The 18,590-nt window shown below is 55.1% G+C and overlaps 3 protein-coding genes across 3 annotated transcripts in view; 2 read left to right on the plus strand and 1 right to left on the minus strand.

Annotated features, from left to right (window-relative positions):
* VOLCADRAFT_92529 (uncharacterized protein) overlaps nt 1-9,339 on the minus strand; it is a gene marked incomplete at both ends in the record, with an annotated part of 17,470 nt that extends 8,131 nt beyond the window's left edge. The window contains 10 exons of the mRNA XM_002951934.1: nt 647-705; nt 1,000-1,665; nt 4,296-4,563; nt 4,919-4,987; nt 5,688-5,818; nt 6,723-6,870; nt 7,338-7,418; nt 7,654-7,702; nt 7,956-7,999; nt 8,578-9,339. Of these exons, the coding sequence (XP_002951980.1) occupies nt 647-705; nt 1,000-1,665; nt 4,296-4,563; nt 4,919-4,987; nt 5,688-5,818; nt 6,723-6,870; nt 7,338-7,418; nt 7,654-7,702; nt 7,956-7,999; nt 8,578-9,339 (2,277 nt within the window). The remainder of the gene's footprint in view (nt 1-646; nt 706-999; nt 1,666-4,295; nt 4,564-4,918; nt 4,988-5,687; nt 5,819-6,722; nt 6,871-7,337; nt 7,419-7,653; nt 7,703-7,955; nt 8,000-8,577) is intronic.
* Nucleotides 9,340-13,729: 4,390 nt separating this feature from the next.
* On the plus strand, nt 13,730-15,892 carry VOLCADRAFT_81675 (uncharacterized protein). Its single transcript, XM_002951848.1, has 5 exons — nt 13,730-13,790; nt 13,923-13,964; nt 14,208-14,268; nt 14,455-14,774; nt 15,351-15,892. Exons 1-5 carry the CDS (start codon nt 13,752-13,754, stop codon nt 15,654-15,656), a joined length of 768 nt encoding a protein of 255 aa, XP_002951894.1. The 5' UTR covers nt 13,730-13,751; the 3' UTR covers nt 15,657-15,892.
* Nucleotides 15,893-16,531: 639 nt separating this feature from the next.
* VOLCADRAFT_92532 (uncharacterized protein) lies at nt 16,532-18,204 on the plus strand (the record flags this gene model as incomplete). Its single annotated transcript, XM_002951849.1, has 4 exons — nt 16,532-16,636; nt 16,932-16,979; nt 17,360-17,407; nt 18,064-18,204. 4 exons carry the CDS (start codon nt 16,532-16,534, stop codon nt 18,202-18,204), a joined length of 342 nt encoding a protein of 113 aa, XP_002951895.1.
* Nucleotides 18,205-18,590: the final 386 nt, after the last annotated feature.

Genomic DNA, 18,590 nt, shown 5'->3' on the forward strand with positions numbered 1-18,590 from the left:
GGCGGCGGGGGAGGGGTGTTGGGGCTAGGTGGCGGCGGGGAAGGGGGACTGGGGCTGGGCGGAGAAGGCGGAGGTGGCGGCGGGCTGGGCGGCGGACTGGGCGGCGGGCTCGGCGGCGACGGCGGTGACGGCGGAGTTGGCGGCGGTGACGGCGGCGGCGGCAGGAAGCAGGAGACGTCGCAGGTCAAGGTGAACGGAATGTACGAACAGCCCGCGTTTGGAAGGCGGCTGACGGAGGTACCCCCCCACAATGTGGTGGTTGTATTGCTGCTGCTGGAGCATGCCTGTGTACAGCGTTCGGTTGAGGTTGTTCGCGGTTAGTTTCAGAAGGGGGGGAATGTACGACAGCAAAACCCGACACCAAAACGGCAAAGCAGGTCAGCGACAGCCAGGAGGGCGTTGTTGTCTATCATGTCATTAATGTTATTGGAGGTGATGGTGGTGGTAGTGGTGATGGTGATGGTGGTGGTAGTGGTGATGGTGGTGGTGGTGGTGATGGTGGTGATGGTGGTGGTAGTAGTGATGGTGGTGGTGGTGGTGATGGTGGTGGTGGTGATGGTGGTGGTAGTAGTGATGGTGGTGGTGGTGGTGATGGAGGTGGTTGGAGGTGTCCCGGTGGTGTTTTGTACGATACGACACAGCTCACGTGCAGCACCTCCCTTACCGCAGGGGTACTGTCAACCGCCAACCACATGATGAAGCTCTCTGCGAAGGACAACGGGAAACGAAAAAACGGTAAACTAAAAACCGGTCAGGCAGGTAGACACTGTAACACAGGGAACCAGCTCGCCGTGCACAAAATCCCACTATCACGACACCATCATGAAAATGAATACTATAATCCTCCCGCAAGTCCACCCCATCAACACGACCCCTAGGTGCCTAGGGTTTCCTGCTCCTCCTTAGGAGAAATTTCTCCTTAGCTAGCACTAAGCCACATATACATACATACAAACATGCGGGCGGACAGAGCCCGCGTCAACGGCCGACCTCACCCACCTGACGATGCGCCGTTACCGACATAACACGGCATCAGCGCCGACACGTCCACCAATATCTGTGCCGTACGGTTTGTACAGTCAGCACTCGTACGGAAGCCGCCACCACCGGGCAGTCCCAAATCGGAGGGCGCGGGACATCCTGTCGGCGCTGCCGTACCAACCGGCTGTAGCAGGATGTCCAGCGCGATAGCGCTACTGCCAGGTGCAAAGTAAGTGGAGATGGAGATGTCCAGACGTATTGCACGGGAATCGTACTTCGTTAGTGTGAGATTGCCGTACTCGATCAGCCCACCATCGCTGTACATCTTACTGCCGCTACGTGACGATACTCGAAGGCATCCAGGTTGTGGCGGCGGCGGTGGCGACGGCCGCGGCTGCGGCGGCGGCGCTGGCGGCATCGGGGGTGCTGGCGGCGGCGGCGGGGGCGCTGGCGGCGTCGTCGGTGGTGCTGGAGGGCTTGGCGGCGACGGTGGTGGCGACGGCGGTGACGGTGGTTGTGGCGGCGACGGAGGTGGGGCCGGCGGTCTCGGCGGCGGCGACGGCGGGTTGTCGGGCGGCGGTGGCGGCGGTGGCGGCGGCGGTGGCGGTGCAGAAGGGACTTGGCCTGGGGGGCTCGGGGGCTTTGGCGGCGGCCTTGGCGGCCTTGGCGGAGGCCATGGCCGTCCTGCGGTTTGTAGTTGGAGGTTGAGACGGTTAAGACCCACGTAATTGAGCCCTAAGCTAAGCAGTTCAGATACGCAAACAACACCACCACCACGCCATCGGTTCCTGGCCTGGCAAGCATATAGCCGCCACCCCTTCAATAAACACATAGACGCACAGACGCACACACACACACCAACTCCACACCGATACGCCTCAGGGTCCCAAACTACATGGCACTAGCAGCTGTAGCAGTAATAGCAGCTGTAGTTAATACAGAGGTATAAGTATAAGCTGACGTCACAGCAGTACTGCTTACGTGGCATGTACGGTGCACGTGGCGGCGGCGACGGCGGTGCCGGCGGCGGGCTGGGCGGTGCCGGCGGCCCCGGCGGCGGCGAGGGTGGATCCGGGAACCTGCCGTGTTGAAGGGCGACGTATACGGCAACGGTGTACGGATTGGATCTTAGAATTGGCAGCTCAACGAGTGACTCCAACGACCAACGAGTGAGAAGGCGGCGGAGGGGCGCACGATGGCATATGTATGTATGCATATTTGCGAATTGTTAAGGGTATAACGGTGCTGTGGCATAGCGGTGTCGGCGGCGGTGTGTGGCTAGACGTACGGTACGACTAAGAACCCTCTCCAGCTCCTCCTCTTTCCACCTCTGCATGCGCACCGCCACAAACTGCTACACTGACTTTGGATGCCCTAACAACAAAACCTCAGGATGGCATGCAGTGACGACAGCCGTCATGGCGCCCGTAGATAATCCACATCTTGTATGTATGCATGATGTGTGGAACAGGGGGGTATATCCTCACCCGTGGCAGCTACCCGGCAGACCCTGCCTTCCCCGGTATTTCGGGGCACCCTCATCTAGTCACCCTAGTCAACTTCTCAGCGGATCGCTTATGTATGTATGTATGTATGTATGTATGTATGTATGTATGTATGTATGTATGTATGTATGTATGTATGTATGTATGTAAACCCAATACCCTATGCATGCATGTAAACGCATGTAAACTGGGGTAGAAAGAAAAGCCCCAGACATCGACACGTTGGTCGCCATTAATTTATCTCTTTTTTTCTCACTGTACACCGTACCGGGTGCGCGGTGGCGGCGGCGGCCGCGGCGGCAGGTTGGGTCGACGCGGTTTCCGTGGCGGCAGCGGCGGCGACGGCGGCGGCGGTGGTGAGGGCGGCGATGGCGGCAACGGGGGACTTGGCGGCGGCGGCCGCGGCGGCTTTGGACTTGGCGGCGGTCTGGGAGGTGCTGGCGACGGCGGGTCAGGACTTGGCGGCCACGGCGGCCGCGGGCTTGGTGGCGACGGCGGTGGCGAAGGCTTTGGCGGCCGCGGCGATGGCGGGCGCGGCGACGGGGGGGGGGGCGGTCTCGGAGGTCGAGGGCTTGGCGGACTGGGTGGCGGAGGACTTGGCGGTGACGGCGGCGGCGACGGCGGCTCAGGTGAGGGCGGGTCTGGTGACGGCGGCAGCGGCGGCGACGGGGGCGATGGCGACGGCGGGTCGGGCGACGGCGGCAGCGGCGGTGACGGCGGTGGCGGCGGCGGTGAGGGCGGAGTTGGCGACGGCGGCTTCGGTGATGGCGGCTGCGGCGGCGACGGCGGCGGTGGACTGCGCGCGGCGGATCGAGCACAGTGACGGCAGCAACAATGTTTCAAACAAACGATTGGATTTGTTACGCACAGCCACTACAGCCAGGAAAGACGACGGCATAGTTGCAGGCGAGAATATATTGCATATGTAAGCAAATCCACGTAACTTACTTCACCATGACATAATATGCTCCTTGCCATACCCTGACCGGCAGGAGTCGTTTAGATGACGGCCGAATGGATGAAATCTGATGAGAACTTTCCAGATCACATTCGGCAACCTTTGATTGGAGACGTCTACAATTTCGAACTCAAATGAAGTCATAAAGTTTTTTAATGAATCGTTAGGCCGCCTGACATGGTAATCATTAAAAAAGGGAATAATAAGGAAAGCCGTACGATACTAGGGCACGACACTAGGAGGGGGGAGGCGTACTTACTAGGGTGGTGGCGGTGACGGCGGCGACGGGGGCAGCGGCGGCGGCGGGGACGGCGGTGGGTTTGGCGGCAGCGGGGAGGGTGGCGGCGGGGAGGGAAGCAAGGGTGGGTACGCCGGTGGCGGTGGCAGCGGAGGTGATGGCGGCGGTGGCGATGGCGGCAGCGGGGATGGCGGTAGCGGGGATGGCGGCAGCGGGGATGGCGGTAGCGGGGATGGCGGCAGTGGCACCCTCGGCGGCGACGGTGATGGCGGCTCGGGGCTGGGGGGCGGCGCCGGTGGCGGCGGTGGAGGCTTGGGCGCCGGCGGCGGTGATGGTGGTATCGGCGGCGGCGAGGGCGTCGGTGGCGGCGACGGCGACGGCGGCGGCGGTGATGGTGGCGGCGGCGGCCGCGGTGACGGCGGCCGGGGTGGCGGTGGTGACGGCGGTGACGGCGGCCGTGGCATCGGTGGCGGTGGAGGGGGGCCGGGAGGCGGCGGCGACGGCGGCGGTGGCAGTAAAGGGGGCGGCGACGGCGGCTCTGGCGGAGGCAGCGGTGGAGAGGGTGGCGGCGGTGGCGCCGGCGGTGCCGGCGGTACCGGCGGCGGTGGCTCACTCGGCGGCGGCTGGCTGGGGAGATCCGGTGGGAATGGCGGAAAGGGTGACGGCGAGGGCGAGGGTGGCAGCGGTGGTAGTGGCGACGGCGGAGCGGGACTCGGCGGCGGCGCTTCAGGCGGCCCCGGCGGTGGCTCCGGCGGTTCGCGGGGCACATCAGGAATGTACGGCTGCGGCGATCTCGGCGGCGGCGGCGGCTCCGGCGGATGGAATGGCGGCGGCGACGGCGGCCGGAACTGAATAGGCGAGTACGTCAGGCTGTAGAACACCTGCGCAGCGGCGGCGCGGCGGTGACAGCGTCAGTGGCGGAGCCGGCGATCAAAAAGCTAATACGCCTGACGGCGGCGGAACGCCCATTTGACTGGCGGCGGCGGAAGGAATACAGGAGTACAGGGCATTTTGCCTTCTCCCCTCCCTCCCACACACAACCAGCCGGTCAGCCGCCGACACACGCCCTCGCAACCTGGTGACACGAACCCCGACATGACACGAACCCTGATTGGCACGCGCAGGAGACCCTTCTCCACTCCCCTCCCATCCCGCCCAACCCGGCGGCAGTCGTTTTATTCCTTTACCTTAGGCACGTGTTTCCCCAAACCCCTTCCCTCTGTCCCCCTCTCTTACCCCCGTGCTGGCAGTAGCCGGATCGTTGATACTGCAAGTAGCGGGTTTGTTGTCGTCCGAAGGGTCCGCCTGCGTGTACGACATACGGTGTACGACATGCAGGGAAATGTTGCGCACCGATCCATATGTTGCGCCTGCACGCTGTGCATGTATGTATGTTGTTACAGGGTGGTTAACTTCGCCAGCGGCCCCTTTCCCGGGCAGTCCCTGCTCTCCCCTGCTAGAGGGGCACCCTAATCCGTCACCCCATCCGACTTCAAAATGTATTCGTTGGCTTCGGCAACTCACCACCAGCATCCAACCAAATCTAGCGGATCAACGGCGCATCAATTTAGTATGTATGTATGTATGTATGTATGTATGTATGTATGTATGTATGTATGTATGTATGTATGTATGTATGTATGTATGTATGCATGCATATATGTATGACTTAGATTACACTGTGGGCCGCGAGAGCCGGGGGCCGAAGCCGAAACACAGCGCAAGGGTCGGGAGCACACAGCACAAGTCGGTTAGTCTTGTGTGCTCCCGACCCCGACTCAGACTGCCAACACTCTACGCAGCCACTCCGCAGCCACTCCATCCGGGGATGGCGCTGCAGTGAAGACACCACGAAGGGCTCTCAGGTCCCGCTAGAGCGAGCCGTATGTATGTATGTATGATCTACCGTCACGTTGGCCTTCACCCTGTCAAAGCCCTCTCCACTCATATAAAACACACCACACGTTCCTCTTACCCCCCTTTTCCCCCCCCTCCCCCCAGCCACCTGATAGGTCTCGGTGAGGAAGGCCACCGTTGCAGTGTACGACAGCGGATCGCAAGCATTATCCCCTGGAATATTTGGATCCAACTCTTTGACCTGTACGGAAAAGGTCGCGCAGCTGACGAAGGAAGAACCTGCGGGGTACCGCGTGTACGACAAAAGCAGCGGAAAAGAGTTACATATTTACAGTGTCCGCACGAGTGCGGAGAGGGGGCTCCATCAAAACCGTGGAGGGTCCCCCCCCCTTGGGAGGGGACCGATTTCATTAAAGTTAAATTAATGTTACGGTGTCGGTGGGGCGACTGTCGTCAACCTCTCGGCCCTGTTTGAGCACGAATCGCCGGAGAGCTCCTGCGTGCCTAAGTCTCCCAGACCATTATCAGAGAAAGCTAGGGAGGGGAGAGGATGCCTGCTGGGGAGCCTCAGTAATGATGGTGTGCACGCTGAAACGCCCTTGAAACCCGAGTTCGCTCCCATATTCAGCCCTCAAGCCACCATAAGCAGGGCATTTTCCCGAAACACATGTAATTCATCTTCCACCGCTATGCAGTCACAAAGCCTGCAGGTACGTGCAGCATGCTCACAGTCGTGGGGCGCCTGTTGGCCTCTAGAGCTCCCAACACAGCAACCTAAAACGCATGAGAACTCAATGCAGTCGCTGGCGGAAAAGGGTGGGAAATAATGCGTCGGTTGGTGTATATGTACGTATGTCTGTGTTTGTACTGCTTTTCCGGAGGGTTCGGAGCTGAAGAGGGGCAGGGGAGAGTGCGAGCACACGGCTCGGGCTCACAATACCCCTTCCCCCCACTCCCCAAGGCCCTCGCACCCCGCGGTTTAATCACCCGCAGAATGCCCCCATTCCCATTCCCATTCCCACCAACATCAACATCGTCAACATAAACATCATAAACATTAACACATCGTCAACAGAAACATCAACAACGTCAAAAAAATAACTTCCTCCCCAACACTGCCGCTCCACCACCGCTGCATGACCGCACAATTACCGACCCGTCGTACAATACAGGCGCCACGTACCTGTTGCCGTACTGTTGATCCATCGTGTCCACCGCGTGCCGTTGGGTGACGTCAGAGTTAGTTGCATTGCCGCACCTCGCCGTTCGGGGTTAACAACCGCCAACCACGGGCAGTTGAGCATAACCGTCAAGGTTAGCAAGCCGTTGATCTGGTGGGGTCAAGATCGTTGGGATTTGGTGTTTGTTAGGAATCGGTTGAGGGTTTGGGGGGGCCAATTTGGGTTCCGTAGCTCAAACAGGGCACACAGCTCATTCAATACATCGCCGAACCCTCAAATTCCATTCACTCGCCCTCTCCTCCAGTCTAAGGATCTAGAATCCAAACCACCACCGTTACCGCCAACCGCCAACCAACACTCTCCAAGATGTAAAACCCACATCACGCTTTCAGGCCCTCGGATCCCTGGTGATGGTGTCATTTCATAAATAATTTCAAATAATTCAATTTATTAAATTGAAATATTTTGGCCAACTTTGCAATAACCCACGAAATAACCCACGAAATCACAGCCCGCCGTTGGCGCTTTCATGTCACACGTCGTTTCCCCCTTTCCCCCCCTCCCCCGAACCCCCCTACTGGGGGGTTTCACCCCGCCCCAGGACACCCCTTACTCACCTGCATGAACACAAGCATTTGCCCAATGCCGTAAACTACGCTGCTTCCTCCCCCGTAGCTGATGGTCGTCTCCAGCTGCATCTGACCGATGTTGAGAGGCCGTACCTATCGGCAGGAACAATATGTAACATAGCATTTTAAAAAATGGTACGATGCTGTACGATATTACACCAAAAGTGAATTACATAATGAACGAAAAAGCAATTAAATCGCATGCCATGCAAAAAAATTTTATCCGGGTTCCCTCTTTTAATAATAGATGTACGGCAACAAACTCGTATGAGGTACACCGCCACGCAGAGAGTCGCCCACCCACCTCGTCTCCACAAATGCTCTCGTCGTCCACGTTGCCGAAGAAGTAGTATCTTGAGTTGCGTTGCGCGGGTGATGGGGGAGTGTGTGTGGGTCAGCGAGCGAGGATGGGGTCACGACATACATAAATACATACATGCATACAAATCACACGCTGGCATGCTTCTACCCAAACCCAATTCCCCGAACACTTTAACATAGCGTACGCGGCCAGTTGACAGGACAGCTCTTGCTGGCGAAGCCATGCCAGTCGTACAATTTTCATCATCATAAAATCACGAACCGCCAATACGGTTAAGTACTTACGGCATGGAGCATTTCGTATCGTCTTGATAAAAGGCGTCGTCGGTCTGCATAGGGAGGGGTTGAGGGGGTTGAGGGGTTGAGGGGTTGAGGGGGGAAGGAAGCAGCAAAACCCGGCTTGGTGTCGGATAAGAGGACGTGAGTAGGTCATACATGTGGGGGTGACCACATTGCACAAAACATTGCGGCAGTTTCCGTACGTCAATTTGGTTAATCCGTTAGTTAGTTGGACTGGCGAGCTTATCGAGGAAAGGCTTTCTTTGGTCAAAATCAAAAATTCAAATAATCTCCTTTATCACTTGCTTTGTCTGAAGTGCGAGGTAGGATGGTGCTTATAGGCGATCTGGCAGACCTTGAGCCCTCGGCTCGTATTGGGCGGTTTGCAGGTACGGGGTACGCAACCCCACGACTCTGTATACACACACAAACACAAACACAAAATAAACACGACCAAACAAGCACTCGTGCAGAAGCGCGAGTCATTTTCCAGACTCTCTTAGGTGTCTCATTGCGCGAAATGTACGACATGCGTGTGACGCGGTTCTCTTCCCTTTTTCCTCTGGATAATAATTCACCCATATTCTGATACGGTGATGTACGGCACTTCACAGACCCGTCAGCGTACCAGGCAGGGATCATCATATCCCGACTGGCAGGGGTAGCACTCCGCCCCGGCTGACGCAGTTAGGCAGTAAGAATAGTCGTTCGTGCCGAGACGGCGGCGGGGATGAAGCTGCTGCCATTGGGCCGTTCTGGCAACCAAGGACCTGGCTCCAGTTTGCAAGTGCCTGTGGTGGCCATTGCCGGCATGTCTTTTTCGCTGCTGCACGCTGGCGCTATTGCTACTGCTAATGCTGGCAGAAGCAGATTTGTAAAATTTTGTCGATGTCTCAGAAACTGAGGGTCCTGCAAGCCGGGGTTCGGTATCGATTCGCCCGCCGGAATTGCCAATGGCATCTTCAGCCGTGGGATTTCGTACAGAGCCATATCGTGTCACAGATTCAGCAAAGGCGCCTGTTCCTGGGAGGCGATCCAGCAAGGGCTGAGCGGCGTAGTCCGCAGCGTCGTAAACTGTTGGCTGGCCGATAGGTTTGACGACAACATCGGACGTTGGCCCGGTGGTTGATCCACGGTTTTGCCGCTTTGACAGCTCTTTGGTTGTCAGAGGGTAATCGTTGTCGGCGGCGTAGCTGGAATCGTCCAGCCCCAAAGTATCGCTTTTCTCGCCACGTAGCTGAGATGGCTGTGCTGAAATTTGGAGCTTTGAGGGCTCGTTCCGCGCTCCCCTGACTTGTTCATGCAGCAAGACTTGCAGCCATAAAGTCCAGCAAAGCCATCGTAGCAACATAACGGCGATGCCGCGCGGAGTTTCCACGTGTCGCGACATGGACGTTGACTCCACACAAACTAGCCATCACTAGTTACCAGGAGCACGTTCATCCAAGCTAGTCCATAACAATGTAGTCTTACGATAACTATCTGTAAGCGTCAGTATAGGCTGTACCACGCTTCTACTACAGAGCTTCACTTACATAAAAGTGCACCAGTCGCTTGGAGATAATGATACAGTATTATTAAAGAATGTGGAATATTGCTTTTTGCAATAGAGCGGCGCATTACCCTATGTCCATACCGCCAGTTTCAGGTGTACGTGCACAAGTGTACAAGTGGGAACCAATCACGAATGGACCGCCTGCCGCCTATTTGCTGAATTGTCATCTGTTGCAGTGTAACGAAGGAGAAGTTTCTAACCTGAGCTGCTCCGGAACCAGGCATGGACTGGAACAGCCCGTGACCTTGGCCCCACAACAGCGCAGCTTGGGCATTTACCGAACTTCTTCTACAACGCACATAATTGTGCGTAATGGCGCATAATAACGGCATGAAAACCAACAAATGGCTGGGCGTTGTCTGACCTAGCAACGCCCCCGCATGCTGTGAAGGTCTGCCGGCTGGCCGTCTCGCCCAGCAGCTTCATCGCGCACGATGCTTTCTGCATGTATTGACAAATTAATTCTCGGTAGTGCATGCCCGTTTAAGCGGCTTCCAAAGCTAACCCCTATCATTCGCCATCCAGCATTCCCCCCTTCCACGGCTGAAAGTTCATCCCAGGATTGATGGCTAACAGTCTTTTCGCGACAGCAGCAACGGAGCCTGGAAGGGTCGAATCATCAAAGGTGCTATCTCACGCAACATGCGTACGGCGTTAGAAACTGCCGTCTAACTGACCTTTATAACGCCTTGAAGATTTGGTGAGTTACTTGGTCAGAAACTTTACCTTGGTCGGAAAGCGGAGAGATTTTTTAGAAAAATCATTTTAACAAGTAAACGGCACGCCCTTCGCCATCTCCATCTACAACGTTTTTGGCGACGACGTACGGCATAAAAGTACGGCACCTTTTCCAGTAAGCCCCGGACGACCCGAAGAAATGTCAAGTACGGCGACGGCCCCCGACAACCAGATTTCACTTCTCTACCTGCTCAGGCAGTTGTTTTCCTTAATACTGCCACAAGTACAAAATCCCCTATCTGCCCAGCAGCAGCAGCAGCAGCAGCATCTCTCCTACGAAAGGCAGGGGAGATCGCGACCATCTCCCGAAGGCTACAACAAGGTTCCCCCCAGCTACCCCCCAGCTACCCCGCTGGTACCCCACAGAATGATTAGATAATTAGAACGATTAGATATGACCTATCATAGGAGGAATCTTGACTAAGTGCGTACCGCCGCTGTTCGCGCCTACCTGGCCGCTACCAATGCCCGTCATCATCCAAGCAACCTCTGCTTACTCCGCTTACCTGTGGCGGACAGCTCACGGCCATCAAAGGATAAACGACCAAGGGCATAGGGCCCCCAAGGGCATAGGGCCCTCAGTGAATTCTTCCGCGGACGGAACTGACCGGACTGCCAAACTCAAGACTGCAAACTCTATAAGCCCTTTTAGGACCCAGGAGGCGTGGCAGGGAGGAGGAGGGGGGTTAAATGCCCAATGCACCCATAACAGGATCGGACAGAACCGGACAGGATCGGTTCCCCCCGCCAGCGCGCCTAAGCCTCCTGCTACTTCAGTAACCCCCAACTAACCCAACTAAACCCCAGCGACAAAACTGGCAAGTGGAGGGGAGGGGCCGGCCCCGTGAGCCCGGGGCTGACAGGGGCTTTTCCCCCCATGGGGGCTCTTGAAGGCGGAGGTGGCGCAGTCCCCGGAGGAATCCGAGACCGCCCTACGATGTAGCGGTCGTTCCTGCCGGGGGTGATATGGTGGAGAAGCTGGCCGGAGGAGAAGCCGTCTCCTCCGTCTCCAATTGGAACTCCTGCAAAGGGCCCCTCTTTCATGTGTACCGTCGTACATATGCTGCGCGCCTTACATGGCGCTAGTGATTGACTTCATGACCTCTCCTCTACGCCACAGACCACATATGTTTTCATGCAAGTCCCGAACAACAGCAGCGAGCATGTTTTTGCTCGTTCACGACCCAGTCAGACATTGGTCGGCGGTCCTGCAGAGTTGCGATTACATTTTTCAAATAGTTCGTTACATTGCAGCTGATTTTGACATGTTATGTTTCCTTACTAGCGTAATGTGAAATAATTAATCGATTCGAAAATCCGGTCCGGAAAATGCCACGTCATGAATATTCTCTGCTTTTATATGCCAATAGTTTCTGTCCCTTTAATTCCGCTGTTCTATGGTGGTCTCGATCAGAATGCTGGATTAGGCCCAGACAGCCCAACACTCTCCTGCAGGGCCGTTCATCACTTACACGGCCATAATGCTTTCATACTTACATATTACGCAACTATGCATGCACCCAGACAAGATACAGCTTGCGGATTGTCGCAAACGAAACCTTTCTGGTGGCCTAAGTAGCCTGGTTAAGCGACGGGGAACGAACGACGACTATCTAGTCCGAAGCTGCCAATCGAACGGTAATCGATTATCGACGGTGCCATAACGTTTGCGAAATAGGCATTCACTATAAAAGAGCAACATACGTCTGGACAGATGTAAATGGATGGCTGCTTTAAAAAAAATTTGGACGCGTTAAACGAACCAACTAACTAGCGAAGGAACAGCGATTATCCGCCAAATTTGTTTGTTGTGCTCTGGATATCGCATGGCCTGCCTGCGCAGTCGTGAGCTGGCGCCTGAAGCCCACCGAAGACGCTCCATTCGGTCTTTTAACCGCCACAACAATGCCGCAGGAATGCTGAACGAAGGAATATACGTTAAACGTCATCACGCAGACATCGGCAGCCACAGCTGAGCTCCGCTGCGGCTCCGTGGCCTTCGCATTCGTAATTGTTCCCACCACTGGTGCCGTACAGGTTGAAAAAGCTCAAGCCCGTTGCGTACGTGCCCGTTTCGATGCCTTGGAAATTAGATGATCCCCTGCTAGAATTCGTCCCCCCATGCCATGCGTGTTCGCGCTATCCATGACATTCAGACGTTGGTCGTATGTGTCGTAATTCGACCTCCCGGAGGAAGAGAAAGGGAAGAGAAAGCTATTCCCTCAATCAGAATCATCCCGAGTGCCGTGATTTGGGACGGGTAAGCTCTACGCTCTGTTTGGGCTTGTTTGGCTGCATCTCTTAGGCAGGTGCTTAAGCATGATAGAGAAAGGCGCACCACAACAGGACCGGATAGACAGGACACGGAGGTCGTGAAGAGAAGAGGGGCAGGGGGCGCGCACAGCATTGGTCCCAAGATTGGGCTGAGGGATCGTCGCAAGATTGCGGTGGTGCTGCTGGCACCGAACGTAACGTCTTGATGACGGCTTGCAAGCAGGCCGGGGGCCCCTAGGGGGAAAGGGACAGACAGCGGCGGCCGGGTGCTTCTAGGGCTTCGATGGGGGCTACCGGTGTGCCATTGCCTACCACTGCCTTCGGAATGCCCCGATGCATGGAATGCAATGCCTTGCCTCACCAAGCGAGAATTCACTTTACTTGGGCGAACCAAAGATGAGAGGTATAAGTAATCTACGGTTTGAAGGATACAGCTCCGGAGAAGCTACTCCACGCTCTTCAGGCCGACCTCACATAGGGGTCTGCATAGCACACGCCGAGGTAGATTTCAACTACAAAGTTTGAGAGCGCCATTTGAAGCTTTATGAGGCATGTTCAAGGCCTGCTATTGTCATCCGCATACCGAAGGCCGAACATCATGCACAAATCCGTAAGGTCCGTAATCCCTTATCCTACCTATCTGTAATCCCTTATCCTATTTATATGCCTGGTTATGCCTGGTTCATATATCAAAGGCAGAGCGAAGAACGGACACTCGGAAAACAAGGGCACTAGTTTTCCTGCTGTAACCGTCGAACTGCTTATTCCTTATGGACGCATCCTGTGTGCTCAGCGACAGAGTAAAGGTCACCCATCATGACAGATTATAGCTGCGACTGTATGGCCGCCGGTCAACATAGGCTCAATGACCAACACACCCCAATTGGGTGTGTTGACAAAGGATCTGCTGACCTGGAGTATTGGCCACGCGCCAATAGCACTGTTGCTTTCCAAAAGAATTACAAGACGTAAATCTTTGCTGCGAATACTTTAACGATGCATGCCAACCGCCATCACAAAATCAGAGAGAATGTTGGTAACCCAATAATTTTCTAATTGACAACACTTGTAGCTATTCAGTTAGCTTTCTTATGCTAAAGAGAGCTTCAAGTCCCAGGGCCAGAGAGCCAAAGATCTCGATCAAAACCGTACATGTACGGAGAATCATGCTCTTAAGCACATAAGAACTTCGCTTCCCCTTTGAGCATTATGTCGGGACTTTCTCGAGTAGTCAAATGGCCTTCGCTGTTACCTTCTCCCGCAAGGCTCTGCAGGTAAGCGATAGATCTTTGCTTTTATCGTATCTGCGCCTCTTGGAGGAAATCTTGATCATAGCATCTCGTTGACCATTACGGCGGAGTTCGATGCACGCAAACTTAAGGCTGCAATGAACGATCTAACTGCAGGTGTCCGCCAAGGCCACCGGCAAGAAGGGCACCAGCAAGACCGTAAGTTTCCGGCTACTTCGTCTCATTCGTGCGCGTTGTCCTCGGAACACCTTTCTTTGCACATTTTCACCTTAGCTGCTGAAAGGCATATCTGCAGCCTGCGTCTAGGTCTAACATTTCGTCTCCTTTTAACTTGGTCTATTCCTTCTGTATCAATGATGATGTGTTCCGCAACTTTCTTGTGTTGAATAATATGATCGTGATGATGGAAAATATGAACTTTTCTTCCTGATTTTTACGCAGGTTGCCAAGCCCGCCCCTAGCGGTATTGAGTGGTACGGCCCCAACCGCGCCAAGTGGCTGGGTAAGCATTCTTTTTTTGTTGTGGATATCTCGATTTCTACGGTTTAATTGCCTTCCTGCGGTCCAGGCATGGGCAGCGCACTGTTCGATTGCCATGTACTAGGGTCTTGACGTTAACACGTATGAGTTCGATATGATTTACATGTGATCGTCATGTAGGTTTTTATCCCTATTTCTTCGTTTGCAGGCCCCTACTCCGAGAATGCCACCCCGGCCTACCTGACCGGCGAGTTCCCCGGCGACTACGGCTGGGACACTGCCGGCCTGTCTGCTGACCCGGAGACGTTCAAGCGCTACCGCGAGCTGGAGCTGATCCATGCGCGCTGGGCCATGCTTGGCGCTCTGGGCTGCGTGACCCCCGAGCTGCTGTCCAAGAACGGCGTGCAGTTCGGTGAGGCTGTGTGGTTCAAGGCCGGCGCTCAGATCTTCCAGGAGGGCGGCCTGGACTACCTGGGCAACCCGTCGCTGGTGCACGCCCAGAACATCGTTGCCACCCTGGCATGCCAGGTGCGTTAAATTTCTAATATTCGGAACTAGGTTATAACTTTTGGAATAACGCTTTCCACTGCTTACATATCATTATAATAATTACTACATATTGTCTTTTCCGGTGATATTCTCGGGTCTTTTCCTGAATACCTGAATAAGTTTTTGGAACTGGGCACTACTACATCTCTTACCATGTGTTGTCTCGCTACTGTGTGTGGTTGTTACAGTGGGCTCCAGACTCCCGAAGAGTAGAGCCATCGGGCCAGCTGGCCGTGCACTGCAGTAGAGACTAATATACAAATAAGACCATCACCTCAGATAATTAACCGTCCATCGGTGACTGCTCCAGTGAGCTCCCATAGCAATTTGCCTGATTTAATTCTCAAGAAGGGGTGATGTGCGCCAACAGAATCCCAACCTTTCCGTGGAATTCCCAAAGCTGCGAAATCCTGAAGGCGGCCCCAAAAGTCAACAATAACTCGACAAATGGCTTCTTCCGTAAGGGAAGGGCCTGGTAACAGTGCCGGGTTGGTTTTCATGTTTGCTGCCATATAACCTTGCTACTGTGTGCGGATTGTCCCCTTCATGCTGCAGGTCATCCTTATGGGCCTGGTTGAGGGCTACCGTGTGAACGGCGGCCCGGCTGGCGAGGGCCTGGACCCGCTGTACCCCGGCGAGTCGTTCGACCCCCTGGGCCTGGCTGACGACCCGGACACCTTCGCCGAGCTCAAGGTCAAGGAGATCAAGAACGGCCGCCTGGCCATGTTCTCCATGTTCGGCTTCTTCGTGCAGGCCATTGTGACCGGCAAGGGCCCGATTGAGAACCTGAACGATCACCTCGCCAACCCGGCCGTCAACAACGCCTTCGCCTTCGCCACCAAGTTCACCCCGAGCGCGTAAATATGCAACATGCAGCTTTGCGACTGCGATTTTGGCCTGCTGACGCTGGCATTCGTGGATTAGCGGAGTGTTATCCGTGCGAGCGCTAGTTTGATGTGAGCTGTTTCTGTAACATTACTTGACTGTGAAGTGCGTTCCGAGCGTCAAATCTTCCGATAGTTTATAACGTTTCATGTCACACTTCCAACGGAGAACCAGACAATCTTAAACAATGTCCTTGGAAACTAATGCATCCGTTAAATGATCGTTACTCAGCTGCATATGATCGTCATCATGAATCACATGAATTACAAAATTCTCATATCGACAGTCAAACGAAAGCCGAAACAAATTGTGCAAAGCAAAAACCTAATACATAGTACTTATTGACCACCTGTGATGCATCGATAATAATACTTTCAAGCAGGCAAAACAAAACCATTTCACCCATCCACGCTACTAAAACGGATAAAAACACAAACTCAACAAAAAAGGTAGTGCTATGCAAAGCAAAAGGCAGTACCACATATAAAAGTGCTCCGTGGGCACACATCATCATTCCATGAAACACATCGCAGTAGAAACGTAGAGCAACCCAATGGATTCCCACCGCCAATAACTCGTTAGTGGCAAACATCAACCACGCAGCGCAAGTAGCGACACAGGACGTGAAGACAGGTTGCGCCAATGTTTATTGGTTGGGCATGTTACCCCGTCCCACCTTTGCATCCTTCCCTGAGTTGGTGGAAGTCCGAGGCGGGAAAACCTCTCCTCTCTCTCCACTTCTCACCTCCTGGAAAACAGAAACCGAGGACGGAGGGCCACGCAGACGCTGCAGCCCCCGATGCGGCGCGGTTGGAAATATTTTAAATGTCGGCGGTATTACGGCTGCATTCATGATTTCTACACTCAAAGTAATTCAGCTTACTTCGGCTCACTATACGGCACATTGCGCACATGCACACGTAAAATCATCGGGACATTCAAGAACAGGTCGCCCGGTTAGCGACCGACTGACAGACAGACTGACTGACTGGTAATAGCTCATGGCGTTCATGTGGCTGTAGCTCCACCGCTCCCTCCTAAGGGGAAAAGGAGGCAAGTGCGAACGGACCACAAAGGGCGCAACTTCGAAGCGGCGGAGTAGCGGAAGGAAAAGGAGCAGGGGGTCGAGGAGAAGGGACTCCGCCTAGGTGTTGTGTTGTTGTTGTTGTTCTCGGGTTGCGAGCTGTAACCCGATAATAACAACAGCACACACCTCCCGAGAGACAGCCCTCGTCTCCTCCTCCTCCCCAGCCCCTCATCGTCCTTCGCGGCCCAGCAGCCATTCACCTGCCCAGGCTGGTACGCCCTCACTCCCCCTCCGCATTATGCCCAACAGACATGTAAACAGACAGACGAACACGAAGGTATCGGCACACACACATACGCACAGATAGACAAGACGGACAGACAGACAGACAGATAGACAGATGGAACACGAAATGCACATCTGCTCTCACACACAGAAGCCCTCTCAGACTTGGCAGCCAGGGGGCCAAGGGAACCGCCATCCTGAACACCCCTTCACCACACCTCACTTCGCCTCCAGACAAACAGACACACAGACAGACAGACAGACAAACGAGCAAGAACACGGGAAGCAAGCAAAACACGCAGCGCGGGGAGGAACACAGGCGCACGCACTTGCCCGGCCCTCCCCCCTCCCCCTCCCCCTCCCCTAGGCTTTCAGAGCTTTATTCGTATTATTATGTTTACCACACACCACTGCGGTACGGCATTTAAGATTGTCCCAAACCAGGTTACCGACTTCATCTTCATCACCTAACCGCTACAACAGCCGTGTCGCCGCCGCCACCAGCACCACCAGCGGCGCGTCATCATTCGGCCCTGAATCCGCGGGCCCTGAATTCGCAATGATGTTACCGTTGTTACAGTTACCGGTTTTCTCGTTTCCAGGCGTTCGCATGTACGTACTGGATGTGTCGTACATCAGTCCGCCCATACATCAGCTGTAACGGCGATGAACCGGGTGGACGGACATGAGCACGAACACGTACCCAGCCGTACGTAGTAGTAGTCGAGACGTCGGAGCCCCTGCGGGTCTCCTCCCGACTGCCAACTGCACCTCCGAAACCGTAAACCCAAAAAAGGCCCTCACCGTCGGCATCATCATCATCAGCAGCAGCAGCAGGATGATACTGGGTACCCACCACTGCCATCACTATTAAAGCAGCAGGTGCATTATCACTTACTGCAGCAGCAAACCAATGAACCGAAAGGGTTGCTCTGATTGATTTCCGGCCAGTTCGGCGTCGCGACCAACAGGTTTTCGTCCCGCCATTTTCCCCCCCCCCTTTTTTCGACATGTACCAATAAAGCCAACCATGCACCTCACCCCACCTTCCCTCACCCCACCCCACCTCAGCTCAGCTCAGCTCAGCGGTGTGTGCCCAACTTTTCGCCACCCCTTCCTCTCCCCCTACCTGCACTAACTTGCTCGCTCACAACCCGCGGACTCGTGTTCGCTACCGTCATCATCACCACCAACACAACTTCACTACACTAATACCAACCCATCAACAACCAATACCAACACAAACACGCAACACGAGGCGCATCATCATCATCATCATTGCCATCATGCGGCACTTTAACGCCTGTTCGAGTGCCCCCGCGAGTTTCCCCCTCTTTACCACACATATACATACACGCATACACCCGCACCGGGGACCTTGACCCTTCCATGAAACCGATGTACCGCTCCGGTACACACTGCCAAGGTACGGATGGAGGGGGGGAAGAGACGGGTTAGCTACGCGGACTCGGCGGGTGGGCCTTTCCTGAGAGGTTAAGCACCTAACTACCTAACTACCTAACGACCCTACTCAGCGCATGTCGCCAAGACAGGGCGGGTGGACCTCAGCAGGTATGGGATATAGTTGTTAGTTTTGA

The sequence above is a fragment of the Volvox carteri genome (assembly GCF_000143455.1).
Source record: "Volvox carteri f. nagariensis unplaced genomic scaffold VOLCAscaffold_26, whole genome shotgun sequence".
NCBI classification, from domain to species: domain Eukaryota; kingdom Viridiplantae; phylum Chlorophyta; class Chlorophyceae; order Chlamydomonadales; family Volvocaceae; genus Volvox; species Volvox carteri.

What these genes read in the sequence shown, in the direction of transcription:
- VOLCADRAFT_81675 (XM_002951848.1), top strand. Translation starts at nt 13,752, where the DNA reads ATGGCCTTCGCTGTTACCTTCTCCCGCAAGGCTCTGCAG. An exon ending in CAACCGCGCCAAGTGGCTGG is followed by an intron (nt 14,269 to 14,454) that starts GTAAGCATTCTT and finishes CTTCGTTTGCAG; the next exon opens with GCCCCTACTCCGAGAATGCC. An exon ending in TTGCCACCCTGGCATGCCAG is followed by an intron (nt 14,775 to 15,350) that starts GTGCGTTAAATT and finishes TTCATGCTGCAG; the next exon opens with GTCATCCTTATGGGCCTGGT.